We start from the raw sequence: 27,983 nt of genomic DNA, 5'->3' as shown, positions 1-27,983 counted from the left end.
AAATGCAGCATTTTCTGTCTGTCTCAGCAGTTGGAAACTTAGCATTTCCGAGGTGTGTATGAACGCAGCATGACGCCGCCTGTGGTGGCTCATTACATTATCTGGCAACCGGAGTGGCAGCGGACAGAAGAGAGGGGATCCCCGGGATTTTTACGCCGAAGCCAGCTAAATACTAACACCAAACATCTGAAAATTACGGGGTAACTCGGTCAGGCTCCTCCTAGACTTCGTAAGTCCATGTATTTAATTATCTTATCAACTAATCCATTATTTAAATTTTTGAATTAAATTATGACGACGAAGGGAAGTTTCTCTGTCTGTGTTAGCTCAGCTAACGTAAGTTAAGCTAGCTAGCATAGCTTGATCTCAGCTAACATGCAAGGTAACAGTTTGTGTGTCGCTCTGCTACACACATACACCTACCGAGCACGGACTGCCAAGAACATACCGCCTCAAAAAGTCGAGGAATAATAAAACTAACTTCCCCGGCAAACTTGTATTAAGGTGCACCAATAGTATAATGTAATGTAAACTATTCATTTTTTCTACCCACAATGAAGCTTCAAAACTCCGAGGAAAAAACCTGCCATTTTCTGTGTGTAATTAGCGCTTGATAATTTGTGAATACATTTAGCCACTGTCTGTCTGGGCAGGCGAGTGTCCAGGGAGTTAGCGTTAGCAGGCTAACTTAGCTCGCTAGCTAGCCTTTTAACACTGGCAGCTCACCGAGATGTGGTCGGTTTCATTGTCTGTCGTGTATCGCTATTTGGACGCGTACAGACATCCAAACTAAACGCCACAATCTCTATCATTGTATTTAAAGGAGTATGTGCTACAGTGTTAAGCAACTTTGATACAGTCTCTGTAACCGCTAATAACCACAATTGGCTGTTAGCTCCCGTTAGTTAGCCGCTGGTTTTGTAGCCGGACAGATGGACAGGTTGTTATTGGCAAGCCAAGTTAACGTTAGCATGAGATAGCTTGTTGTTGTTGATGGGTTAGTTGGAAATAGGTAGCTATTCTTGTGGACAAAGTTGGGTCACTGAAGTTTCTGAACATCATAACCAGTATTGTCACCGATTATTGTTAAGCCGACTGTTCATCTTAGCCGTGGATGGGTATGATTATGGGTTTATGAGCCATTGATCTCAGAACTTTGTCAGATTAGCTCAACCGTGAAAAGCCTTTTTATGGAGGCGTAATGGTGGACGGTGGTGCCTCCGTCTGGGTGTGTGTGTCTGTCTGTCTGTCCACGACTGGTTAGTAGCTATCACCTAAGCAAGACTAAAGACAACTGTTTAGCAGAATATCAATGTTATTGTAACTGAGGTCTAATTCACCTCTTATAGGATGTCCTCCTGCTAAGTCTAAAGGCTGGCTCCATAACTGCTAATTATACTGTTCATTTCCAGCTGGAGTCAAGTATCTGAAAACATTCCTGTGATATTAATCATATTATGTTAATTGTGTGGTATCTTGTTTATGATATATATGTGTGTGTGTGTGTGTGTGTGTGTGTGTGTGTATATATATATATATGTGTGTGTGTGTATATATATATATATATATATATATATATATATATATATATATATATATATATATATATATATATATAAAAATTAAGTCTTGTGTGGGCTCTATTAGGCCTCAGCGTTATGCTTTTTAAAAAAAGGCAGTCTCTGCATCTACAGCAAGCTATGAACGATGGGTCATGTTGTTTGAGTGGACACTTCAAGTTAGTTTTGTATTCACCTGTCCTTGAGGTGTGTTTAATCTGAACAACGGTGTGTGTGTATTCCTACCTCTACTGAACAAGTGCCTTCCTTTCAGAGCAAGCAGAAAGTTGGCACCCTTGGCTGGTGATGGGGGACACATGTCTCTTTACATTTTATGATGGGACTTGGATTTGCCAGAGGAAGGGTGCCTCTTAAGAAAAACCCTCCTGAGTGATGTGACCAGACAGGCATGATTTGAGATCCACTCTTATTCTGCCGCACCAGGACTAAAATGGTTTAAAGATACATGTATTTTCCACTAACCACTAGGTTTTTTCGCTTTTTGTCTTGGGCTCAGAGGTACCTTGCTCATTTTAGCTGTTGTGTAGTTTATTATGGGTGTATTAGTTTTAGTATTTTCAAGTCCTTCTTTGAGGAATTTAATCTTGCTGTAAGTGTTTTTTGTGCTAAATTACAATTTGTGCAGTTTAATCCTGATTTTGGGCAATGGGGATGAACGTGAAGGATCGGATGGAATTGTTACACTGCACTCTTAAGTGTTTACATCTGCTTCATGGCTAAGTTGCATTCAATGTATCTAAACTAAAAAACAGATTCACTTGCACTATTGTGTTATTACTTCTTAAAACCAGTTTATTAATGTGAGACATTTTAAAATGGAAGTCACATCTGTTTCACACAACCATGACCAGACACAGTGAGTGGTGGTGTACCCCTTTTACAGGGAAATGTGAAATTCCCTGCATTATTCTTTGTTTCTTACTTGTTCTATTGAGTAACAACAGCACATAGACCTAATACTGACCTAAACATTTTGCAGAATAGTATGGCATAGCTCTTACTGTTCCTGTCCATCCACATCTGGCTGTGGTGTTATTATAATAGTATCTGTGTGGCTTACTGTAGGGTGCAGTTTAACACAGCAGTTAGTCTGGTCGAGTGTGAGCCCCGTCATTGTGAAAAGGTTAACAGGAAATGCTGGTGAAACCAGAAAGTCTCTTCAAAAATCGACTATCAGTGTCGATGTGGATGAGAGATGAGGGACCTTGTTCTAGTTTAGTTTTTAAGATCAGTATAAAGCCACCGTCATCAGGAAAAGACGGACTGTAGGATTCTTTCAGACAGTGGTAATCCCTTGTTCTTTGTCAAATAAGATGCAAAAGTGAAAGAGGCTTCTGCAAGTGAAAATTGACGACCTGTTCTGCTGTGGTAGTTCACTTTGTAGCTTTGCTTTAATGTCACATGACAGTGTCAACGCCACAGTTGTGCTACATAGTGCTTGCTACATTGAGCTAAGTACTTCACCCTGTGTGCCATTGTTAAAATACTTTTTCAAAAGGGCTGAAAGTGATTGGGTGCTTTGACTGACTTTGTTTCTGAACATGTAGTCAATTCAAATCACAAATTTGCCTCAAGGGGCTTTAGGAGAGAGAGAGTGAGAGACGACAACTCCCCCACCCCTCCCCCAGGATGTCAACATTTAAGGCATCCTCCAAGGCTGAGCTGTAATGTTCGCTAGCTTAGTGGTGCTAGGTGAGCTAGCAGTATCAAGCTGTTAGAATATATATTTTTTTTTTATTGCGCACTCTTCCTTCTGCTCTGTGATACGGTTAGCAGCACCATAAATTATATTTATGTAACCACAATAACAAAAAATCTATTTCGGCTCTAGTAGTTTGTGTCATTGCTACTTGTCACAGCCCCTGTCCTTGGCACAACTAGTGAGTGTCAGTCACACTGAACTTCTGAACTGAACTGTTGAGATTTTAGGATTAGCCTGCTGCCTACATGTATTTATGTAGCTGTAACTTTTCATTAAAAAGGTTAATTTTAATTAAAAAACAAATCTTATGAATTAATTTTTTTAGGGCGATGACGTCATAAAATATGATGAAAGCCATTTTAAAAGCCCAATAGAAGCTTTGAACAAAAAAAAATGACATTGGGGGTACAGTCCTGCACATCTACATAGTATTTTTAAGATCTGAATGTTTTCTTGTCCTTTAAGGACTGTCCTGTCCGTTCCCCTGTTTGTTTGAGAAGAAACCGCCGATGTTTGACAGACTGAAATGTTTTTCTGTTTACCCTGTTGGACTTTATATTGACTCAAGCATGTGTGTTAACAGTGTGACCAACCTGTCTTAGACAGTTGGATGCATGTGTTAAGTTATAAGTTGTGCATTGTGTTTAAAGAAGCTAACCTCAAATTCCTTTGACTTCAGACTAATTCATAGCCTCCACCTTTCTTCACCATACTTCCCAGACTTGGTACTTTACCCCGTGACAGGAAGCTTTATAGTTCTAGCTCTCACTGCTATTTGTGTGGCCACTGCCCAAAGAAATACTGCTTACTGGTTCAGACTGGACATGCATTCGTACATTTCGGTATTCCTTCAATAAATGGACACCTGTTGACCAGGTGGGCCATATGGCTTACAATAAAGTGGTGCTTAAGATTGCCCTCCATACCCATAGAGGCACTACTTTCATGAGGAGGTAGAGAAGTGAACAAATTAGTTCTTGCTCAGTTAAAAGTTTGTGTTTGGTTAGAAACATATTCCCATCCTTGACATATTTAAAACAACACTTTTTAATGCATGAAAGCTATGTAGTATATTGGAAGAGAGTGTCCACTTCTGCTTTGTATTCACTTCAGTGTGTAGCTGTATAGCGCAGCAGCATTTCCTAAACAATCTAATTCATTCAACGCATATAGTAATATGTGTTCACAGGGGCTTTCCTAAGTGCTGGATTCTGGCTGAACAGCCGTCTGCTTGCCTCTGACTGACAGGCCACTTCTGCCACTAAACGGCTTTAAAGTTTAGAAGTTCAGGGTACTGGTTACATTGATTTCTGCAGCCAAGCAAGCCCTCATATTTTCAGAGCTATAGCCAGCACTTGGTACTGTGATGGTAAGAAACTTACTGTTTACTTGAATAATGTTAATGCCAATCCTGCTTCTATTTGGTTCAACTAGCATTTTTGCTCACAAGTGACAACCCACATGACCAGTATTGCCTGAAATCACATCTGATCTGATGTAAACCAGACTAATTGTACATTCTCAGCTAGGTTATGGAATACACATTTCAAAGTTGTTTTTTCAGTCTGCCTGTAACAAGTGCTTCCATTGTGTGGCCAGTGCTGACATGGCAACTCTCGAACACTCAGTGCAGCAAACAGGCAGACAGGCAACTTGGATACATGCAGCATCAAGGCATGTGTCCAAGAGGGGACAGCCTGCCCTGCCTGACTCCCTGCCACATGGCTGTTTTGTGCAGATTGTGTGTACATGTATTTCACTACCGTGCCTGGACTAGAAGTCATCAAAACAAGGGTTAACTACACTGACGTTGGAAGCTTGAGCCCACTGGTCACTTACCCCATTTATAATTGTCAAAGTAATCTGTTTCTCTAGTAGAAAGTGTATATTAGTAGACGCAGAACAAGGCTTTAAAGTCACAGCTGTGGAAGGGGGTTTGGAAAGGGACAAGATGAAGAATCGGGTGAAATTTATAGTGTCACGCTAGATAAAAATAGGGATAAATAGTTCATATGCTAGTCTTTGTGCCAGAGTGCTGTGGGGTGTTCCACACATTGCTTTTATTCTCTTCTACCACATCATACTACATAGGAAAGAAATGACCTGATTATCATTCCTGAAGCTCACTGTCCTTCCTACTGTCCCATTTTTTTTTCTTGTATATTATCAGGCTGATATCATGTAGGCTTTGGGTAAAAATGACAGTGGTTACAAATCTTATTTCACATAACCATAATGACTCCATAACTGAATGTGGGTCTTTTTCTATTTTATTTTATTATTTTATACCTGAAGGTCCCTCCAGAAATCCTATGTATGATGGTATAGTATCATTGGAAAACAGCACTCGCAAACAGTAGCATGTGTTTAGCCGTGTGCGGGGCTCAGACTACACAATATTTTTACTGGAGTCAGATTACGTGATTAGATGTCACATTGTTGCCTACATGTTGGCGGACCAATCATAGCGTGTCACCTTCATCATCCCAACAATTGTAGTCCGCTCAAGTAACCATAAATAGAGACACAAGGCAACATGAAAAGTCCTATCTATAATGATTCGGCGGTCATAAGCTATTAGAATTTGCATCATCTGCTCATTAACACAACAGCACTGCTGCTGACACAAATTGTATTAGGGTTTTATATTCAAACACACAGCAGGCACCGCACTATGCACCCATTTTTTTCACTTCACCTCTGCTGCTACAACTCCATCCTAGGGGGAAACACTATTATGATATTTCTTTGCATCATAAAGGTGGGGTTACTTATGCGATTCTGGAGAAATCCAACACCTCGACAAATACCATGATATAGAGTGAACAACTAAACAGCAAGGCCAAGTTCGGACTTCTGTCCGTTAAAGCTCGGATTTGACAAGTTCGGCTCCGGAGTACAAACTCCCAGGAACGGGAGCACGCAGGCTGTCATTCAGCAATTGGAACAGCAGCGGACTTGATGACGGCTGGACCCGTTAGCAGGCGGGACCTCACATCTCCAAAAAACGGCACGCAATTTTTTTTAAAATAAGCTCTGTCTTGAGAAATCAACCACATATTTGGAGTTTAAACAACTATATTCCTGCTTAAAAAAAACTCTTAAAACTACTATATGAGACACAAGAACAGCAGTATCCGACATTTCCGCTTTTTGGCTGCGAAATGCATTCTGGGTTATCTGGCTATCCGAAGTCCAGACAAGTCCACCGATGCAGGCTCGGTAAAATGGGCGGAGCGAGAACACATGCGGACTTTTGAATTGGAACAGTACTTTGGCTGCGACTGATGATGTTCCACAAGTCCACAAGTACAGACAAGAACGCAGATTGAGAAACAACCCACTTAAAGTAACTAACTTAGCTAGTTAGCTAGGTTGTGGGTTAGCAGCGAACTGTTGTTCGCTAACCTGCTGCTGCAAAGCTAGCAAAGCATGAAAGGACACGACAGTCCCAGAGTAGTCCAGCATTTCCAGACTGTGGAGAAGTTTTTCTACTCACAGCTCTCTGCTGCTATAGCTAACATCACAACAACGGTAAGTCTTGGTGGACTAGACACACACATCAGTTCTGGAATTGCTGGAATAGTGTTGTGTGGCTCAACAGACTTCTCTCTTTGCTATGAACTCCTCGTTTTGGCTTGCATTGTCTGATTCCTCCTCTTCAGTATTACCCAGTTCTGAGTAAACTTCACTCTCATCTACGTTTGTTTATTCTGAATGCAAAGTTCTTCTCAGCAACGCCGGGATGTGTGGCAGGACGGACCACAGTGAAGTTACTTTCAAGTTAGATATTAGTTTTACATTGGATATTTGGCAGACTAGCTATACCGCGGTGCAAACAGTGCCTCGTGAAAATATTACGGGAAAGTGTGGCATTTGCGACACAATGAAATAAATGATAGAGCGTACCTGTAAACCATATACGTTTTGATATCGTCAAGCGATAGATTGTAACTGAGTAAATTTATCTTTTGACATCCACCTTTCAACTCTACAGAGGGGAGGTGTTTGGTAATTCAAAGATCATATTTTGGGCCGAGTATCGTTTGAAGGCGACACATTGTGTTAATGAGAATATTCATGTGGGACAATGAAAACAAATGTGAATGATGATGATACAGTTTGAGGTTCAGCCTACCCAGGTTACATCCACGTTTGGGCACTACTTTGAACTACTGGCACTACTTTTTTTTTTTTTATTATTATTATTTTTTTTACTGAAGCTGGTCATAAACACTGTTAAGGCAAAGTCAGCACCAACATTGTCTCTGCATATGAAAGCACCAAATCATACTCCAGTGCCATATTGTTCTTTTATTTAATTCTCTTTCCACCTGAAACATTGCCAAGACATAGCATAATTAAACAAGAAAGAATCTGACCAAATATTTGGGGTTAGAGAACTCAGCAACTGGATTTTTGGGGCAGACACAATCCAGTCGATGCCAGAGACTGTAGCCACCGTGATGTCACCCATTGGTTTTTGGACTACCATTTTGGATCCTCGAGTTTGGCATTTTGTCTGTCGCCATCTTGTGTTTTATTGGAACGAGATGGTCATGAGAGGGTGGAGCTAGGTAGCTTGGTGCATCTGTATTTTACTTTTAATATGATGTTATCTGGGATGCTAATTTTTGCGAGAGAAAAACTGGTTTAAAACAAAAAGTACTTACTGTGAAAAAATGAACAGCTGACTCCTTAGTGTCTTTAAGGACAACTACTACATTTTTAGGCGACCAAAATGTTTTTTCAATGGTGCTAGTTAAATGTATAAGGTCCAGTGGCTATGATTCACCTCTGTGCTGATTGACAGGTGATCATGGTAGCAACTTGTCAATCTCAAGGTAGCTATGCCCTAAAGCATACCCTGCTTTATTGTCTATTTTACTCTAGAAGATTTGAAAACTAGCAACCATTTTTATTCCTCACCTGCAGCTCACGTTAGACTACCAAGTCGGCAAAAGTCAGCCGCTGTCATCTCAAACTCACCTATTGTCATTGACTACAATGCAATCAGACATCTCTTTGCAACTGGTGTAGTTGCCCCCTGCTGCTCATTAAAAATAATACTTATTCAAGTTTCTTCCACATTGGCTTCACTTTTCAGACCCAGAGGTTGCCGCTTGGTTGATACTCAAAGTACTACCCTGTCATGACATCACTGTTGGGTGTGGTAACCAGTGTCATAGGAACCACTTATGGCCACACCCAATGGTGGTGTTGTGTGTAGCCATTAAAAACAGACCTTGTGACAGAGGTGTTGCTGTCCTTGAATAGGTGTAGCCCAACATTCAAACTTTAAGCAGGCGCAACCGAATGCTCAAATGTTCATGCCAGTTGTGATGCTGAAAAGGAAGGCATGCTGAACTGAAACTGGTAAAATGTTGACCAGTTGGTAGGCATTGATCTTCTCAAACGAACACTTGTCTACTGACTAAATACACTGACTTCACATTGTCTTGATGTGTTTTTTGTAAATTTTGATTTTGTAACTATTTTCAACATCTAATTGCTGGCTAAACTGGTGATAGCTTTTCTTGAATGAACTGTTGATTGGCCTGTAGATTCAGAACTTCAGAAGGTAAATTCCTCATTTTCATTCTTCCAGGAAAATGCTTGGTAATTAACAATCCTGCAAGGCAAGTTTTTCTGCATGCACAATTGAATGAGGTTTGTAATAACTTCTGCTGTTTGCTTATGCCAACAGGTATTTTATTTACAGTATTATCATTCAAATCACCTAATTTGCAACCACTTCATATTTATTAATACTCCAGTCTGCACATCTGAAATCTCTCTTTTTGATGATTTTTCATCTCTGGTGTCTTTTGGATGTCTGTTCTGTACTACATAATGTTTTATTTCCCATGGTCTAACCCAGATTAATCTCTACTGATAGACTGAAGGATCTCCTGAAAGTTATGATTGCCGACTTGACTCAAAAGTATGAAGCAACTGACCTACTTTACCCGGTTGTGTTCTTCAGCTATGTGCACTGGTGGCGATGTGCTCAGCTCCTAGTTGTCTTGTCTGGTATGCTGTATTTCTTTACACCCTTTAAGCTTTTTTTCCTCCTTCTCCTCTGGTCACTTCCTTCTACCATCCATTTCTGAGAAATGTAATTTGATAGTTGCCTGCGTGTGTCCTGGCCCTGCAGTCTGTATGTGGGTATGGGCTTCTGGTTTTACAGGATTATGAAGTAACCATTTGGAAGCAATTTAGCTGAAATTGGAGATGATCCGTGTCCAGGGTTTTTGAAAACATTTAGCTGTTCCTTTTTATTATAGCTAGTAAACATTTGTGGTTGATAATGTATCCAGTGATTTTGTCGTTTGAGGCTGAAGTAAACTACTGGAGAAGGTTGACTTGAGATGTTATGGTGCTTTAGAGCTTGATAATATAGATGTTCCTTACATCATTTGATGGTCAGTAAATAATGTTCTGTTAATGGTGTGAATCAGTTTCTCAAAAGACTTCATAGACTGTTTTAATGCATTGCACAAGACTTGTCTGTGCGTACGTGCCAAAATCTCAAAGCGATATGGGCTATGAGAATGATGTGTGCTTTTTATTTATGTTAGTTCTGTTATAAGTTAACGTTTTAAAGTACAGGCATTAGTGTGTGTCTGTGCTATAAAACCAACCTCGGCTATACATGTATTAATGACCCTGTATGTTGATGCAATCTTTTTGCTCATGTGCAAAAGTCTGATATGCATTTCCTTGGCTTACTGCTGTTGTCGTCACGTTGCTGAGGGAGAATCCAGGTGGAGACATGCGCACACATACATACACTCTGTGTGGCTCTGGCTCTCACTTGCGCGCACACACACACACACACACACACACACACACACACACACACACACACACACACACACACACACACACAGGCAGTCTGGCAGATTCAGGGTTAAAGGCTTCCATTTTGTTAGGTAACACCCTAATGGTCTGATCTGTCAGTGGCGTTAAAATGGCAGGGGCTTAACCCTTGGCGTTCGGGACACAACCAGTAGGGGCACACGCATACACTCTGGTCTGGCCGAGCCTACAACTGAGCAACGGAGGGGAGGGGGAGGGGGAGGGGGGGAGGAAGAGGGAAGGACGAAGAGTGAGCGAGAGAGAGAAGACAAGAGTATTTTTCACTTGGGTACAGTCAGATTATGGCACAGCTAATCACATGCGCTCTGCACCCTTCTCCCTCCACCAACCAGGGCACCACCTCAGCTGGATCCCTGCCCCCACTCCTAAGCTGGTGAGCGCAGATAGCATAGGTACCGGTAGTCCTGATCTTTTTTTCTATTTAGGTGATATCCCAAAGGAAGATTACCTAACTATGTGATGGTGCGAAATGTAAACTGAAAAGAAATTTAATAAATGGCATAAAGAAAGCAGTAGGAGTAACACTTTAAAGAGTAGTAAGCGATCAACCTGAATTTAAGATAATCATCACCTGGCCATATCTGCTAGTAAAACAATTGGCAGTTTGAGCGATTAATTCAGTATTACAAGGGCCAGGGCCCTTTAGCCACACAAGAAAGAGTCATTGCTCTGCTGTCTTTTATTGAGCAATAATAATTCATACGTGTATTGCTTTTATTGGTCAGTATAATTGTTGTTTTCCCTCTCGGTGAACCCTAAGGACACTGTTGAAAATACTTCTTTTTTTTAAAGAATGGCTGTTAATGTGTTGCCTGGCTGAGTCCAGTCCCAGTGGGGGAGATCATTACAGTGCTGGAGATGAGGGGCTAGCGCGCTACCTGAGGGGATGAGGCTTAGTTATTGAGCTGTTCTCTATGAACTACTGGACACAATAGGAGACCTATTGACAATAAAACCAGTCCAGGTCACAAGATTTCCATTTGCTTTCAGGCAAGTGCATGTTATCCTGCCGCACTCCACACAGGGATGATAGATTTTCTTCATAAACACATTATTTTAATGACAAGATGACTGTTGTTGGCCTATACAACTAACAAATGCAAATTTGTTAAATGTATTGATTTGAGCAAGCCTGCTCTGAGGTAGTTACTGTGTAGGATATCAAACAGCTCGGTACAAACCTTTTCATACGTGTGTGTGCGTTTTTGTTTTTTTCTATCAAAGATCTGCTCTGCCCTTTGGCCTTATTATTCTGAGGAAAACAAGGAACCACATTTGTGGAGAATTTTCAATTTTTGGTATAGTGTGGAAGACAAAGAAATGCAGAAGATAAAATGCATTGTAAACAGTAAAGAGTGACTCATGGGCCCTGGGTCTAGCTGTAAAAATTAAGACATGGACACTTTTTCATATAGTCGATAAGTGATCTTAAACAGCTTCTAACAACATCTTAGTATTGTTCCAACTTTGTAACAGAAGTATGAGCACATAGCGATATCTGTACTGGCCTTGAAAGTCAAGTCTCAGTAGGACTCTACTGTCAAGGTCAGGTGCAGATGACATGTATATAAGTTTATTAAATTGTATTACATTTAAATAATTTATGAATTTTTATATGTCAGTAATATGCACAACAGTTGCAGGTATGACTCGATGTTCTGCAATCACAATGGATCTCTAACCATGTTTTTTTCCCCCGTGCGTCTTTAATCCTGGTTACAAAGTGTTCTTTATCAGTGAGAGGCTTCTTTATGTGTGTGGGCAGCACAGTACATCTGATAACTCAACAGATAACGTACCTTAAACTACATAAAACTTACCATTCTTCCGTTTTTGGTATTGATGGTTCAGTTTGGCAGGTCTATTCCTGCGTCCAGCTTAGCGGACAGCAGAGAAAGGGCTGTGGTGACGTAGTAGTAAAGCGTTTGCTCAAAGTTGAACTGTATTCAACTCAATCTGCTTGAATTGCTTCTCCAAAAACGGATAAAATGTTAGGCATTTTCGAAACCTACAAAATCAACAGCAATATGATCTTGCTAGTAATTTGTTCCAAATGATTTAGTGTTTTTATCTTATACTTTGTTGTGCGTGTGTGTGTTCTTGTTTTGGGAGCAGGTCATACGAACCTGATTTTCAAAATCAGTCAGCATTTTTTAATTCCTGTTATCGAGAGCACAGGGCTACCTGTGTAGTGTAAATGGAAGAGCTGTGATATGACAGGCATATACTGTATAAAACTTATATGCCTTAATGTCTACAACTTCACCCATACGTTTCTATAGAGCCCTCGTGAAGGTCAATATGAGTCGCTCCCGGAAGCTCAGGCCGTCGCCATCTTGGCGATGCCTGACTCTGGCTAATCCGGTGGCTTAGAGATGGGATGAGGAGCTCTGAGATACGGAGGGAGCTCAGAGTAGAGCCTCTGCTTCTTCACATCGAAAGGAGACGGTTTATACTGGAGGTGGAGTTCTGAACAAGGATTGTGCCCAGTAAAAGGCAGAGCTGATCCTTGAACAGAACTGCTGTTCTGGCAGCAAGGTTTGGGGTAGCAGTTCCCTCCAGAAATCTCCTGATAGACAAGCCAGAATTGTTTTGTGAGATTGTTGTCAGTTTCATTTGGTTTTACTCTCTGGATGGATGTAGCTGTGGGAGCATCAGAACTGCCAGGAATGCTACCGGCACTGGATCTTTTCTCAGTTGATTGCCTGGCCATAGAATACAAATTCCTGATGTCTTTTTTTCAAACCAAATTATTGTTGTTTAAGCAAAGGATGCTCTAAAAAAGATATGCTCCTCTGAAATTCATTTTAAACACATACTCATTTCCAAACCTGGAGATTGACTTTTACATTGTCCTGGCTCGACTTGGACAGAGAAAGAGCTTTGTGTCATAATGATTTTTAATTTGGGTCATGTACTTGTGTTATACCCGTTTTTTCCCTGTCGTCACAAGTACTCTGAGCAGTGTCTCCTTGCAACACTATCTTAGCTTCTGGCATCTTGAAGTACTGATGCCATGTTTTTCGTTCTTCCGAACTTCTCAGGTGACACTGTGAATGGCTAGGCATAGATAGACTCTTGCATTTGATGGCAAGGCTCATATAGGCTTTCTAGATAGTTAAGATGCCTTCTCTAGATGAATGGCGATAGTTATTTTTTTGTTTTTCTTTTCAGTTCAGGTTTTCTTCTTCACATGTTTGATAGCTCATAGTGTGAGTGCTGAAAACCCGGAGGCTGTGAATGACCTCTTATCACGCAGCAGGCCCTCAGAGCTCATATAGAAATCAAGGCGCTCAATAGAAAATGGGCTCCAGTGAGAGCGTACATAACACTCATAATCACAGTATATGCATTGTTGCTTAGCAGCAGTGCATCCACTATATGAAACATTGCATTCATGATGCCATCCATCTCTACTGGGACAAAAGTAGCCATGTGTCTCTAGACCTGAAACTAGCAACCCCAGCCGTCTTGGTAACATGCAGGTCTGATACAGCACAGTCCCAAAGGGTTACAGCCATTTTGTACATGACACGGTTCACTGCAACACCGTTACTGCCAAAGCAATGTGCACCCTCCACTTCTACAGTCTTACAATATATGGTTTCTGAAGCACTGTGTGGTATATGGGTGTGTGTGCGCACACACACACAAGCAAGCTGTCATCTCTGGCAGATAGATAGCCTTTGTGTCCTGGGATGGTACAGCAGGGCACATCTGTCCTTGTTGTGTACTAGAGCAGGGTGCATTTTAGGCTCCACACACTCAACAAACACAGACCTGAATGTTTTAGCTGTATTGCAGTTGCTTTATTTTGGATGCGTTTGTTGGTTTAGTTATTTCTAGCGTCTCTTAGCTCAACATCTTACAAAGTGTCAAGGACGCATGTGTTTTCTCTCCAGTACAGACTTGGCTGAATCAAGGTTATTATAGTTTTGGATTTTTCATTAGTTTTTTTTGACTTTTTAATTAGTATTTAACGTGGGTTTTCTAGTTTTTACTATTTTTAACACGTTGTCGAAATATACAGAAAACTGAAAACCCTAAGAGCAAACTACACTAATCCTACTACCCAGTATGAACAGCAGACACGTTAACCAAGCGCAAGGGGAGCTCGCAATCAACGGATAAGGGGCAAGTTCATCACACATGCAGGATGAGCTCTAAGCCAGACCAACAGAACAAAACAAGGAAAAGAAAACCACCAAGGTGGTGTACTAACGTTACCTGCAACCCAACCTAAACAACACAACTCTATACAGTTGTTGCATTCATATTTTTTGTACACATGTAAAAGATAATATGTTCAAATCCTAACAGCTACGTAGCCGATCCCTACCTGGGTTTCCCCAACTAAAGGCCCATTTATACTCCTGCGTACCCATGCATTTAAACTTGTGCATAGGTGTGTCCGCCGTTCTGCAATTGCACCCCCAAATGCTGGTCGGCAATAGCGCTACAGCGTCCACTGTGTTGACTTTTGCCGGCCGAGCAGGCTGACTTCCGGTTTAGCGCTCCGCTAACGTAAATGGGGGTAAAATTGTATACATGCGGCTGGTGTAGCCTTTTCAAATGTTACCGACCGAATGGATCACATTTTGATAGCGAAACGAGTCATTTTGCTGGGGTTGCGACGGTCAAATATATTGATTCACTGTTGATTTACAGCCGCTGTTTTGCCTGCTAGTAAATGTTACTTCAAAGCGCAGGGTACTTCCGGTCGGCTCGGAGGCATTGCGAGGCCAGGGCCGTTGTTCAAGGCTACCCAGGCGACCAATCACAGAGCTTACGGTCCACGTCAGGCGACGGCGTAGCCTCTGTGTAGCCCTGTAGCGTGCGCCGTCGATTTGACGCAGAAGTATTAAGGTAACCTACCCCTAACATTACATGGGCTCTCCTCGTAACAGTGCTACAGTGAAGCCAGACGCCACCCTGACCCCGGGCTCTCTTGATGGATAAAGCAATTGTGGCAGGACAGCCACACAACACGCAGTGTGCCAGCTCTTGACACGGAGGACAAAAGCATAACACACCCGCAGCTCACCAACAGGTGCCTATCGGCTAATCACAGCGCGCACCGCTAAACTGCCTGTCGGGCCAGACCAACTGCCTAGCAACATCAGTCCCACTGGCTTCATATATACTCAAAATATAAGCTTAGGTCCTATAAAATAAATAAACAAAAACTAAGGACATAGTTAGTTAGTTAGTTTTAGTTAGTTTTGAAAACCAAAAATACAGTTTTAGTTATCGTTTTTTTTTTTTTTTTGTAAAGCCTCGTTTTTATTTTTATTTCAGTTTACGACAATGTTTCTTTAGATCTAGTTTTTGTTATTTCATTCGTCTTCGTTAATGATAATAACCTTGGGCTGAATTCACAGATGTGAATTGTTAAAACAAACAGCAGCCTTACCGCAGACTAGGGCTGCAAGTCAACATTATTTTCATTGTCGATTTATTTTCTCAAATAATGGATTAGTTGTTGTGGTCTGTGAAACATATATTTCCCAGATCCCAAGATGACGTCCTCAAATGTTTTGTTTTTGTCCACAACCCAAAGGTAGAATTCAGTTTTACTGTCATGCAGGAGTAAAGAAACCAGAAATATTCACATTTAAGGAGCTGGAATCAGATTGTTTTACTTATTTTTCCAAAAGAACTACTCAAACTGATTAATCGATTTATCAAAATAGTTGACAATTGATCGTTGCAGTTCTACATTGTCGACAAAACAAACCTGGAAAGAGATTCCACCCCAGTTTTTTGAGGGAAATGGTCATCTTTAAAAATTTATTGATTATACCCTTTGTTGTTGAGTCATGTACATCAACATGTACAATATTTGATTTAGCTGATATTTCCAGCTGTATAATAAAGGGGAAACCCTGAGGTGTACAGGCGTCTCTGGTCCTACTGCCAGTGTCCCAGATGCTGACCCAAATCTCACTCACTAAGATTTCTGGGAAAACCCATTACACAGCAGAAAAATAGCAACAACACTGTGCAACATTCACACCAAGTGGACCAATGTAGGCCAGGCACTCATTATGGAACAGGTATTCCCAGACTGTCTTGAATAAACATTTTATAATAATGGTTATAAAAATGCGATGCTTATAAACACAAGGATGAGCTCATGTCTATCATTGTGCATTTAAAAATTGCAATTTGATAGTCTAATTCAATATTTGGACTGATCCCAAGTGCACGTGTCCATGTACACCATTTTGCATATCTGATTCAGAAAGCTGACTTGGTGTCTTCCTAGTCCAACGTGCCATCATCACAGCTCCACATGACTCTATCCCAAGATTCCATGAGACAAAAAGCGCTTCCCTGAAAACCGGTTCAAACTGGTCTGCGACTGAGAGGAAGGCGCAGGTTTAACCCCTGGAGAGACGGGGGTGGCAGAAGGGAGGGGGAGAGGGAGATGGGGAGGCCACAGGCACGGCCCATACGGGGAAGGAAGGAGGAGGCTAATATGATGTCGTGTTTTCGGACATTCCAGAACGTGTCTACCAGACAACAGGAGGGCAGATGCATCACGGATGACTAACTTCTGTCAACAGCTGCTGACAGACATCAAAACCCACCTTTCATGATATTTGACACTCTTAAAATTATTCTTAAAACACTATTTCAATATTGTTGTGGTAACATATAAATAAAAATGTTAATGCTCTGCTACCTCCTAAGGCTTAAAGATAAAAAGCAAAGGTTATCATTGATCACAGGAAAATGTGTACAAAAACTCCCTCTATGAGCCTGTCATCTGTAAAGCAAAACACTGAAAGAACCGCAAAGTAAGGTGGGAAAATTAAATGGCTTTTCAGATATTTCAACATATCGCTGTCTGCACTTAGAGCTACAACAATAAATCAATTAGTTGTCAACTATTAAAATAATCGCCAACTATTTTCATAATTCATTAATCAATAAAGAAAATGATCTGATTCCAGCTTCTTAAATGTGAATATTTTCTGGTTTCATTCCTCCAATACAAGACATTTGAGGATGTCTTCTTGGGCTTGGGGAAACGGTGATCGACATTTCTGACAATTTTCTGACACTCTGTAGACCAAACCACTAATCAATTAATTGAGAAAATAATCCACAGATTAATCGACAATGAAGATAATTGTTTGTTGCAGCCCTAGTCGACATCTGGGTTCAGGGCGAAACACACATTTTGGGGTTCTTTGTTTTTGTTTTGTGTTGCTGCTACTTTATATTTCACATAATTACACTGGTGCAGCTTCGTTTGCACAATCTGAATCCCTTGTTTCATGTAATGGCAATGCTTGGAATAAAATGTGATTAAAAGTACTTGAAATAAGATGACACTGATATTCACAACAATAGGTGGGATTGATTGGGAGCTTTTGTTTCTAGTAGGCTGTCTGCCATTTAAACCTATTTGGTTTAACTTCCTCAGTCACTCCTGTCAGACCTGTCAGGTCAGTTATCACTAGCGCTTACACCTGCAATGCTGTCGTCCAGTTTTATTGTCTCAATTTAAATTAAATTCAGGCAGTTACAACTTTCTGTGTTCCCTCCCTGTAGTGGATGCTGCATTGTTTACTGCACACACTGATCAGACCTCAGCTAGGGTAACTCCACCAACAGTTTATTTCACAAGCTGTGAAATAAACAGCTTATAAAAGACTTCTTCTTTCTTGCTGGAGAAATAAATATACTCTTATTTCTAAATCAGATTGGACTGGGAATCCTCTGCTGGCTATAGCTGTACTGACCATTGAAGATGATGGCTTATTTTCCTAAAAAAAACAAAAAAAAACTCATCAGAGCGCTTGATATAAAAAATGTATCTCATTTAGTGCCCTCCCGTATTTTGAGATGTGGTTATGGTAACGTACTTCAGTGACAAAAGGCACTTCTACAAGGGGATAACTCAGACTCATAGGAGCCTGCAAAATAGTGTAAAGAAGAAGTGTGCAGTATAATATGATTAAATCATGAAAAGTAATATTCATTTTGAGAGTTGCTCTGATGAAACTAGCACTAACACTCATGAAAGTTAAACTTCTACTACAGTGGTGCTGTTATTCTACAGTAACAGTGCGCCTTTATCTAAATGTTCATCTACTGTCCAAACCTGTACCCTCCCGTACCCGTCTATTGTGAATCCATGCATTAGCCACAAGTTGAATTATTTTGTTTGTCTGTTATTGTTTTGTAAATGTATTTCCACTGTCACCGTTTCCAACGGTTTCAATCTTCTCTTTCTCCAGGGTGAGAGCAGCCATGTCAGAGGAGGCAGTGCGTCAAACGCGCAGCCAGAAGCGGGCTCTGGAGAGGGACCATGCAGCTCTTGTAGAGTCCCCAGGGGACATGGACAGTAAACGGGTTAAGCTGGAGAAAGGTGATGAAGCTGGAGCTCCCTTGGCCCTGCTGGGATCTGGAGCTGAGGGTGTCAAGCTGAAGAGTGAGCAGGCTGCAAAGGTAGCAGCCAGCATCCTAAAAGCTGGGGAAGTAAAGGCCACCATCAAGGTGGAGGTGCAGACCGGAGACGAGCCTGTTGACATGAGCACATCCAAAAGGTGAGACAAGGCCAAATATCACCTGCGACTAGCTGTTTGGTGTGTTGAACTCTTGAAGTAGTACTAGCAATGCTTCAGTGTTCATGCCAACATATTAGTGTTCAGGTTACATGATTGTGTCATAGTCGTTAGTCTGTGCATAACAATGAAAGGATGAATATAAACACTTTAACATTTAGATCTGTTCCTGCACACTGGGCCTCAAGATTGCATAGTCAGCCAGTCAAGATTACCCACAATAAAACCTTTAGTATTTCCAGCTGGATAAAATGCAACATAATCTCCTACAAAGCAGTTTGTGTGTGTGATGGTATGAAATGCAAAGAAAAGTTTGCTGCTATTTGGTTATGTTTATCTGATGTTGAATCACCATATGGGTTAGGGTGGAGGGGTGAATGGCAAGACTTCACACAAGCTGACGACTGAGGCACAGTATGTGTCTGCGTTTTTTGTTTAAACAATTCTAAATTAGTTTTCATATACTGTAGGCCTGAGATTTCATGCTTGCATGCACAAAGCGTGGTTGTGCGTGTGATTGTGTCTATTGGAGTTTCGGGTTTCTCTCTTAACTTTGCACTAGCTAGTGGTCTGACAGGAGTCATACAGGAAGTCGCTGTGTGGTTGTCGAGAGCCTGCCCCCATTTTGAAAAGTTTGAGGCTCCTGAGGCCCGGGCTCCATTTTCTCCCACAGCAGCACCTGAACTCTGCCTCACACTTCACACAAAATGAAGGCTATGTGTCACAAACTGGTTCCAACTGGCCGTTGCCATGGTTTCCACATTGGAAGGAGCCGTTGGAGGAAGGAGGGGCCAGCAGGGGTGGTGGGTGTGTCACATGACCACAGAGAAATGCCTGATGTCATGTGACGTGTTTGGTAGAGCGATAAATACACACACACTGATGTGATGGCAGTTCAAGTGGGACAGAAAGAGGGGATTAAGCTGGAAGTGTGTTGGCTCTGTTTGGGGTATATCACAAGTTCACAGAAGTGTCACCTTTGGCCCCGGTTTAACCCTCACCATTGGTTTGTGTGCTTACTCACTACAAGGTGATTACCCTTTAGGTACAAAAGACTTGATCTATGTAGGCCAACTTTTTAAAACTATCGCTGAAATGTAAATCGCGCCAAATTGCCCCATGCCTTTAATGGGTTCATGAATAAGAAGTGTCACTGAGAAGAAACAGTTCTCCTCTTAAGTAGTTTGCATATTGAGAATGTCAGTATTTGAACACATCTTTGCTAACTATTTCCCTTACATAAAGAGCCTTACGTAGCTTAAAATGGCATTTTGATCAGAAGCCTACTGCAATAATGACTGATTCAGCAATCCTAGTGGGGTTAGCGCAGAGCCATGATCGGAGAAGCCGAGGCATGCAGAAGCACTGGACCTTACATAACCAAGCTGCTGTGTGTTGTGATGCTTGTGTAAGCTGTTCTCAATAGAGTAGCAGCAGCCATCGCAAGCTAGTCTGTGTCATTTTGTCAGGGAGGCCAAGTCAGTCAAGGCACTGGGTCACCATTTGGATTTTGTTTGTGGAAGATGATGAAGCTCTTGATTCCTCTGTAATGCTTCTTGTGTCTGACAGTTTATCATCTTATGTGCAGAATGTAAACAGAGCTGGGGAGGACACTGCTGCCGGTTCGTTCTTCAGCTGTGCTTCAGGAGAGTAATCTTTCTCAGGCCAGCAGTTTTCTGAAAGTGTCGGGGTGTTGGGCATCTTTCTAGATTTAAATGAAACACATCACGGAAGTGCTTTCCAGGAAGTAGCAGTATAATGTATTGACAAGGTTTGATCGTGTACTAAGCAGCCGGGCGGTATGACTGATATAAATGTTTGTGGTAGCTTGTGTTGTGATTGCTTAGTCTGCTGAAATTCTCATCCTAAAATTTAAGTATAAACAACATGGTTATTTGTTATATAGTTGACCTTGTTGAACTGTGCATGCAGTGTCTGTTGAGGGGAGCTGTTAGACCGAGGTTTTGAGGAAGGAGAGGATCGCAGATAGACGTATCTGAAGACAGGAGAGTGCAAAAAGAAGAAAAAGTGTGAAGAACTGAGTCAGTGAGTTGCGAGTATAAAAGATGAACAAGTAAGGATGGGGGATGGGCATGTGAAGTAGTGACTGAGTGATTGAGTGAGAGAGAGTGTACACAATAGGTTGGCTCCTGGCCATGTATTCCCCTCCCCCTCACTGTCACCCTCACTGTCTCCAGCGGACCTCCGCTCTGCTCAGCTTGTGACTCTGGTGTCGGCAGCTGGGAGGGAGGAGAGAGCTGAGGCCCAGGCTGTGCCGATCCGGCTAGGCCACAGGCCTCGCCACGGAGGTAGGGGAGGGGTGAGGCCCTGTATGGGTGGTAAACTGGGCCTAAGCTTGAAGTCCTGAAGCCTCTGAACAAATTATATAACTTCACTCTATTTATGCATGCATAACTCCACATTATGACCCAAACCTCTACCTCTCCCACACTGTTACACAGTCCCTGCCTTACCTCACCTCCACCAGTTCTCCTTAACACTCAGACTTATTTTTTTTAACGCACGACCCTCAGGAGCTGACAGGATCCCCACTGTGACAGAAGCAGATTTTTTCTTCTACCGTGGTCCACGCGTTGTAAAAATTACAACCACCCCCCTCCAGACTGATGCATATGTAGCGTCCCATTAGTCGCCTTTGTTCTCCTTAGTCTTCAGGAAAAGCCTCTTAACATTTTATCAAAGGCTTTAGGCCTTTTCTTTCTATAAAAGCAATAATGTAGTTAATTTGCCCTTTTGCACGGTTTTTGTGACGGACTTTGCTGTTTCTGATGGAAGGGAGAGCGCAGGAGGTCTATCTGATGTAACCTTTTGCTGGAGATAATGGGTTGTTGCGATCTTCCCCTGCCGCCATTACTCCATTATTGATCTCTTGGTTCTTGTCGTCTTGTGTGTCCCAGTGCACATTTGCACTACAACAGGGAAGATGAAATTATAATTATATACTGCCATCTACTGGATGTAAGACAGAACTACAAGTTAGTTGCGGTATTTCTAGGCTGAAGGAATTGGAGTTGAATGTTGATTGAACTATGAAACACATTCTCAGTATTATTGTTTTCCGCCTTTTTGTGTTTCTCCTCAGTGACATTAAGAAAGAGCGGCAGCCACCATCGCCAGATGATGTGATTGTGTTATCGGACAATGAGCCATCCAGCCCTCTCATGAATGGCCACTGCTTCACCAAGACTGACACGGATAAACTCATGGTAGGAAAGCAGTGTTTAAACTGCATAAAACACTGCGCACTGACTTAGAAGTCTTCATTCTCACTTAGTGATGGCCGTACCAACTATTTTTGGGTTAGTCACTAGTGACAAAGCTTTAAATTGTACATTTATCTCTGCTGAGTCTTCTTTTTATCTGATTTGGTGTGTACATATAGAAGAGTTCTCCTGAGGAGAGGGAACGCATCATCAAACAGCTGAAGGAGGAGCTGCGACTCCAAGAGGCCAAGCTGGTGCTGCTTAAGAAACTACGACAGAGCCAGATTCAGAAGGAGAGCACTGTGCAGAAGGTACAAACCCCAGGAGATGAAAGAGTGTTGATTGTTAATTTGTTAGAGCTGATCGAGGCATCAGGAATGGGAATTTTTGTCAAGTTTTTTTTAAAGATTTTATGAAAACACAACTGCTCTTTATGAAAAGGGTCCTAGTTTTCCTAAAATGTTGTTGTTTTCCAATTTACATCAACAATGAAGATTTTTTTGCTTATTCATGCCTTTAGGTAAACACAACTTTATGGTCTAATACTATACCCTGTTAATTTCTAGGCGACTGGCTCTGTAGCCACCCCTCCTCCTCTGGTGAGAGGTAGCATCACATCAAGCAAAGGACCCCTCCAGGTAGTTACAACATTTTGTTAGTGCCACCTGCCACAATTTGTAGTGTAGATCCTGGATTGATGTATGATAAAGTAAATTATACGTCTTACAAAGAGGATACTGAGCAACACAAGTGTGTCATTTACTGTATATTTGCATTTTTGTGTTTACAGGTGACAGGTCGAAGCTCAGGCACAGTGATCCCTCCTCCCTTGGTGCGGGGTGGGCAACACGTCCCGTCCAAACACAACTCTCAGATTGTCATGCCACCCCTGGTCAGAGGGGCCCAGGTTAGTGTGAGGGGCGACGACACTGTTGAGATGAAATTTCTAATCACCTTGGCCCACATTTTGAAGTGTTCTCATTTAAAGAAGTTAAGATATAAAGAGCTGTTTTTTAATTTCTTTCTTTGTCTTGCTTGCTCTCTTCATGAATCTGTGATTGCTGCTTCTGCGTGTGTGCTGCTATCAGCCTATTGCAATGACTCCCCAGCAGATAGCCAGTCTACGTCAGCAACAGCAGCAGCACAGCGGTTCAGGCCCCCCTCCACTCTTACTGGCTCCCCGGGCTTCTGTGCCCAATGTCCAGGTCCAGGGCCAGAGGATCATTCAGCAGGGACTCATTCGGGTGGCTAATGTGGCCAACAGTAATGTCATGGTCAACATCCCTCAGGTGAGGACACAGTATACAAGCACACTCGTCCTTTTCATAGGAAGTGTTACGCTGCATAGCTCTCATGCATATGGTCAGCCTTAACAATGACATCCTCATGTGTAGTTGCTGAAGTGGTTTCTCTTGTGTTTGTGTCCGTGTCCAGGCCTCTCCAACCAGCCTAAAGGGCTCTTCAGCATCACCCAACTCGAGTGTCAACGATTCCCCAGCCAGCCGACAGGCGGCTGCTAAGCTTGCACTGCGTAAGCAGTTGGAGAAGACGCTGCTGGAGATCCCTCCACCTAAACCTCCTGCCCCTGAGTTCAACTTCCTGCCTTCAGCAGCCAATAATGAGTTTATCTACTTGTTGGGGTTGGAAGAGGTGGTGCAAAAACTTCTGGAGATGCACGGCAGGGGTGGGTAGATCTTTGCACTCTGCTAGCTAATTTAGGGATGTTGTTGTAAAATGGTCGATTAAATATACTTGTTGACTTGTAGTCTAAAGAAGCTTTGTTTTTTTGTTTTTTTTATATAGGTAATATGGGCCCAGCTGCTGCCATGGCCAGCACTATTCTCAAAGAGCCATACACCTGTGCGCAGTGTAAGACAGACTTTACCTCCCGCTGGAGGAAGGAGAAGGCTGGTACCATCCTCTGCGACCAATGCATGTCGTCCAATCAGAAGAAGGCTCTGAAGGCTGAGCACACCAATCGACTGAAGGCAGCCTTTGTTAAGGCACTCCAACAGGAGCAGGAGATTGAGCAGCGTATCCTCCAGCAGGCAGCCTCGTCTTCATCTTCCTCCTCTGTCTCTAAAACCACCTCGTCCTCCTCTCCCTCAATGTCGAAGAGTGAGATGCTGATGTCCCAGCAGTACAAGCAGGTCAGGGCTGCCATGCAGCACAGATCTGTGGCTGCCCACCACTCCACTGTTAAGCCGGTTAGTAGTGTGATGGACCAACACTGTTGTTTAAAATGTTTTTTTCTTAGATTAGTAGCCAAAACATTTGCGTGTTAAGTAACACCTTCGCCAACACACAGCACGCCTCCCATTGTTTTGTCTTTCTGCAGAGTCAGCTGTCACACAGCATCCAGTCTGCAATGAGCTCTCGTGGTGTGGCCCACTCGTTCACTTCTTCCTCTCAGCTGCAGAGCGCAGTGACAGCAGCAGCGCTGGGCAGCAGGCCAGGTAAGCATGCTGCTGCACGCCTGCTGCAGCAGGGGTCAAAGGTCAGCGCCGGCAGCAGCAGCAGTAACCAGGGCAACGTGGCTACCTGGAGGAAGCAGAGCAGCGGCAACACAGGTAGATAAACGTGAGACGAGGTTAGACAGGGGAACACGACTCACCCGTTCTCGCTTTCTGCTCCCCTTTGGGGTAATCACACTCTTCTAAGGTGGATTCCTCACTGGTATTGTTACTTCTCCGTCTTTTAGAATTATTTTGTAGTGTCATGATACTCAAATAAATCATCACTCATGTTTTGACATCTTGGTTAATGCCATCCTCTTACTTCATCTTTGAAAATACTGTGTAATATGCATTCATAGAATAAATGTACAAAAGTTCAGTCTCCAGTACATTGACCACTGATGTGTTTGTTTCCTGACAGGTGTGACTATGGCCTATGTGAACCCCAGCTTGTCTGCCCATAAGACCACCTCTGCTGTCGAGCGTCAGCGAGAGTACCTCCTGGACATGATTCCCTCCCGTTCTATCTCCCAAGCAGCCAACACATGGAAATAATGCAATCTTCCTCCCTACTGACATCATAACTATTACCCCTCTTAATATCAATAACAGCCATTCTCATTATCATTCTAATCCCTTCTATGGACTCTGCCTCTGGCTAAAATGGTGCAGGGGAGAATCAGCCTAGTCTGTTGGATACAGGCGTTCCTTCACCTCTTCCTCAGATATTTCTGCTACCATCTTCCTTACCTGAATCCTTCATCCCAAATTGGAGTTGTGCTGTGACAACTTGGGCTTCTGGGATACAAGGAACATGTCAAATAGAATTTGTTTTTTGTTTTTTTGAGGGTTTACATGGACGTGTACAATTTTACAAACGTCTCCAGCGGTGTTGCCTCTCCCTCCCTGTATATTGGCTGAACCTCCCAGTTTGCACCAAGAGGAAACAATCCCTGAGCTCCCCTGCTTCTGGATTAGGCAGGGAAAAAAATAATAATCACTCTTATACATAATAGAATATTCGCCTTATGTCCTACCCTACTCCATTCTGATCCAATCAGACTCAGGCCCATGTGGTGGCTGAACCGAACTTGACTGAAGACCTCATCACAGGGATTGTGGTTGAGCTTCAAGGACCATCCACGAAATGATAACTGCTTCAGCTTTGCAAAAATGAATAACAAAAAAAGACTGTAAAAAATGATCTGTATCTGCACACAGACTGCCTCTTCTCTCTAACCCACAGCAGTGTATAGTTGAGAAGTTGATGTGTGTCAGATTATTTTGTATGGCTGAATGTTAGGATTTCGTCTTTTCTTCTATAAGTCATATACTGTGTTTCGAATATTGTGCTCCCTGATACTTTGGAAGTGGCCTGTTGTCGAGGTCTGAATTTACAGGCTCATGTTACTGTTGAGGTGGTTTTACATCTGCTGGGTTCCATGTTGTGGCCTACTTTTAAATACTTTGTTTTTTCTAAGATGAAGAGGAAGAATAAAGATTAAGGTTTCACTTACTCAAGTAAAGACATGGAGCATATGTTTGGAGGACTATTCTTCTTGAATATTGTACAAAAAAAAAAACCTTCCAAAGAACTAGTGGAGCCCAAATGGAATCCCTTCTGCTAGAAGGTTTCTAGTTTATTTGAACCCTCTCTGGATATAAACATGAATTCATGCTAAACTGAGGGGGTGTAAGGAATGTCATATTTTTGACATTGTTTTGCTTTTAGTCATAGGTTGTGGTGCATTATTTTTCTTCTATAGACACACTGTCTCTGGGTTTATTTATAGGGTCATGTTAGTAAAGATATATGCTAATGCCCTACGTTTGAATGGGCCTCCACTTAAAATGATTTGTTTTCTCTTGTGTGTCCGGTGACTCCCCACTCACCTTACGATTGGTCTGTGAGAAGCTGGACAGCTTTCAGAATGTAGTTATGCAAAAACCCCTATAGCAACAAATGACATGAACTTCTTAGTCTTTAACATTAAGGGTGTGTATGATTTCTGTCAGGTCCTTAAATTGAGCTAACTATGCCTTTCACATGAGTTCTAGCGCATTTTTATCAGGTTGCAGCAGCACAGGATAAGCTAGTGAATTCCAATATGTCCTACATTAAACAGGGGAGTTCCCATTGCTCATGGCGTTGAATTTGTTTATAAACCATGTGCTGTTGTCTTTAATTTCAGTCACTGGGGTGGTCCCAATATATTTAGCCCGACCGCTCAGCAATGGCTTTACTCAGACATTTCTGTAGCCTATTGGAAAAATGTTAAAAATTAAAAAATATTTCAACAGTTGTGTTGGTTTTTAAGCAGTAAAAAATAAAATGTTCATGCATATTTCAAAGTCTGAATGTTTTACGAGCAATATGTTTAAAAACGCAAACCCAACTGTCAGGAGGCTGACCACCCCAGCAGTCATTTTCTCTGTGTAATGCATCTGTCCCATATTTGTTATAACCTTTACATTTAAGCAATAGTGATGGCTATCTCATCGCTATGCATTTACAAACCTGGAGTCTTGCTGCCCTGTTGCCTCACTTTTAATTTCACAATTCATCCATGATGTGATCATCTAATGCGACATTGTAAGGATTTGTGTCCTGTATCCAGAGTGCACTCTTCAGCTCACTGCTTATCGGGCATGCATACAGAGAGATGGTGCACTGCATTAGGTAACTGGGCATCAGTTGAAGTTTATCCCTCTCTATTGGGGTATCATCACTGTACATTTGGGTTTCATTTAGGATGGCGCAACAATGCAGTATGTGTATTGCTGATGGAAATACAAGCGTACAAAGTTTAATTTAAATTTCTCAAGGTTTTGTATTTCTGTCTCAGCGTAGCATCGGGAAATCTTCCAGGTTGTCTGTACATTCCTGAAAGGCAGAAGGTAGCAGCCCGCGTCTTGTGGATGCAAAATAAGCAATCTGGAATGAGCCCGTCATTTTGTGCCCTGCTAAGTGTAACCCTGTGCTGTCCTGACTACTGCCTGTTGCTGCTGTTTGACAACAAAATCACCATTCCGTTTGTTTGGGGTTGTAAGCTCTGCTAAACGCAGTGCAGCCCAGATGGAAAAGAAAATTATGTATGAGAAATGTTTGTTTGTTTTTTTTGGATTTTTTTCCTGCTCTATCAAATAATAAAACTAATTTTAACCCCTCTTTCATGGCTGGTTTGCCTGTTCGTTCATGACAGCAGAGTTGCAACTATGGTCAAATAGTTGATTGGGAGAAAACTAATCTGTAACTCTTAAAATAATCGATTTATCATAATGTACAGCCAAACATTGTCTTGTTCCAGCTTCTCCAAGGGTTTTTTGTTTTTCTTTGTTTTATATCATTGAGAACTGAATGTATTTGGGTTTTGGACTTGGCCCGATAGAACATTTGATAATGTCACACAGGACTTTGAATAATTAATTGTTAGTTTTAGCCCTAAATCATAGTTACATTTATTCACTTGCCTTTGGGACACTGGAGGTGAATACACACATTTAAAGTTCAGTATATCTGTTCATTTAGGCTGAAATCATGCTTTACTTGTACACAGTAA

At 42.0% G+C, this 27,983-nt stretch overlaps 1 protein-coding gene across 1 annotated transcript; it reads left to right on the top strand.

Moving 5' to 3' along the window:
• Positions 1-72: 72 nt before the first annotated feature.
• On the top strand, positions 73-27,592 carry gatad2ab (GATA zinc finger domain containing 2Ab). Its single transcript, XM_038716251.1, has 11 exons — positions 73-229; positions 18,417-18,725; positions 21,847-21,970; positions 22,147-22,278; positions 22,534-22,605; positions 22,758-22,874; positions 23,056-23,256; positions 23,402-23,651; positions 23,771-24,174; positions 24,306-24,537; positions 24,845-27,592. Exons 2-11 carry the CDS (start codon positions 18,430-18,432, stop codon positions 24,976-24,978), a joined length of 1,962 nt encoding a protein of 653 aa, XP_038572179.1. The 5' UTR covers positions 73-229; positions 18,417-18,429; the 3' UTR covers positions 24,979-27,592.
• Positions 27,593-27,983: the final 391 nt, after the last annotated feature.

This window comes from Micropterus salmoides, unplaced genomic scaffold (genome assembly GCF_014851395.1).
Source record: "Micropterus salmoides isolate LMB-PRFRI ecotype aquatic unplaced genomic scaffold, ASM1485139v1 Ms_hic_scaffold_13, whole genome shotgun sequence".
Classification (NCBI taxonomy): Eukaryota; Metazoa; Chordata; class Actinopteri; order Centrarchiformes; family Centrarchidae; genus Micropterus; species Micropterus salmoides.
This window is presented reverse-complemented; position numbering and strand designations above follow the sequence as displayed.

Bases quoted from the DNA above. Each gene is read 5' to 3' on its own strand.
- gatad2ab (XM_038716251.1), top strand. From the start codon at position 18,430: ATGTCAGAGGAGGCAGTGCGTCAAACGCGCAGCCAGAAGCGGGCTCTG. The intron at 22,606-22,757 runs GTAGTTACAACA...TTGTGTTTACAG, and splicing joins CAAGCAAAGGACCCCTCCAG to GTGACAGGTCGAAGCTCAGG. The intron at 22,875-23,055 runs GTTAGTGTGAGG...TGCTGCTATCAG, and splicing joins CCCTGGTCAGAGGGGCCCAG to CCTATTGCAATGACTCCCCA.